Below are 1,279 nucleotides of genomic sequence, written 5' to 3' on the forward strand. Positions count from 1 at the left end.
ACTCATAATTCTGATATAGTGAATCAATTTTTTTTTAAGAATCTATATAGTTCAAACACCAAAGGTATTTTAAGAGGTGGAAAGTATGGACTGATAATAATCCACACTTGTCTTGTCTGATGATGGACCAGGATTCTCTTTAGAGGCAAAGGAACCAGCCACTGTTCCACTTTCCTTGGAACATTTTTTGTCATATATTTACAGCTCCCCATGCTCAAGAGAATGGTGCATCTGTCAGATGGAGACGCCTGGTTGCATTCTTTCCCAGATATTAATATAGGTGGTACTTTAGTAACATAACCAGTGACATGCAGAACCTGATTTGGAGAGGAACAGATGTCAGCATCTTTCTTGGGCTAATTTTAGGATCCTGAAATAGTCCCTTTCTCACAGAAACCATTAGTGGAGCCAAATTAAGACAGCTATGTCACATGGAAAAGAGAGAAAAAAATGTAGTCTTGTGTGAGGCAAAGACAACAAACCAAGGACTTCAGTTCTTCCCCCATATATGACTCCTTTCCTAGAATACGGTGGTCATTTCAACTTCTTTTCATCAGAATGGATGTTGAGTACCAATTTAAGAATATCAGACAGGAAATGAGTGCACAAATCTCATTTCCAGTCACATACATTGAACAATCAAGGTTGCCTCATGCAATAGCTAAATTCATATTCAAAAGAGTATGTAGGACCTAGGTTTCAACACATCTTTTCTTAGCAGACAAGGAAGCTAATAAGTGACCATTCTACTTGGTAAGTCAGAAGCAGATTGCATTCTGAAGCTTCAGATTCCTATTCCATTGCATTGTCTGCTGAATGGACATTTCTTCCAAATGAGACATAACATATCAGGTAGGGATAATGAGAGGTGGAGGAAGGATCTCCCAACCAAAAATGATGTTTGAGGTTTAAGATGGTCAACTAAGGATTCAGAACAAATGAAGAGTAATTTGGGGGGAAAAAAAAAGTACCTACCTGCTTTCCATCCAGAGTGTAGAGTTTCTTGACAACCCCGGTCTCCAGTTTGATAGCTTCAGTGATATCAGTGAGGACTTGCTCAAAAGAGTGGGCTGTCTTCTTGTTCAGAAGCACACGCACAGCCTTCCGAGGCTTCACCCCACTGCGGATGATGGTCACCAGCTTGGGGCGCACAAAGTCCTTGTTCTCTCTGGCCTGGGCACTGTTGCTGCTGGCCAGGGACTGAGGGGCTTTCATATTGGCAGATGTCTTCACATTGACAGACCAGTTAGGATTGACATTCTTGGTGTACTCCACCTTC

At 41.4% G+C, this 1,279-nt stretch overlaps 1 protein-coding gene across 1 annotated transcript in view; it reads right to left on the reverse strand.

Moving 5' to 3' along the window:
- Window positions 1-921: 921 nt before the first annotated feature.
- LOC104983079 (neuronal migration protein doublecortin-like) overlaps window positions 922-1,279 on the reverse strand; it is an 11,426-nt gene continuing 11,068 nt past the window's right edge. The window contains exon 4 of the mRNA XM_010832563.1: window positions 922-1,275. Within this exon, the coding sequence (XP_010830865.1) occupies window positions 922-1,275 (354 nt within the window). The remainder of the gene's footprint in view (window positions 1,276-1,279) is intronic.

Source organism: Bison bison, unplaced genomic scaffold (assembly GCF_000754665.1).
Source record: "Bison bison bison isolate TAMUID 2011002044 unplaced genomic scaffold, Bison_UMD1.0 scf7180017861239, whole genome shotgun sequence".
NCBI lineage: Eukaryota > Metazoa > Chordata > Mammalia > Artiodactyla > Bovidae > Bison > Bison bison.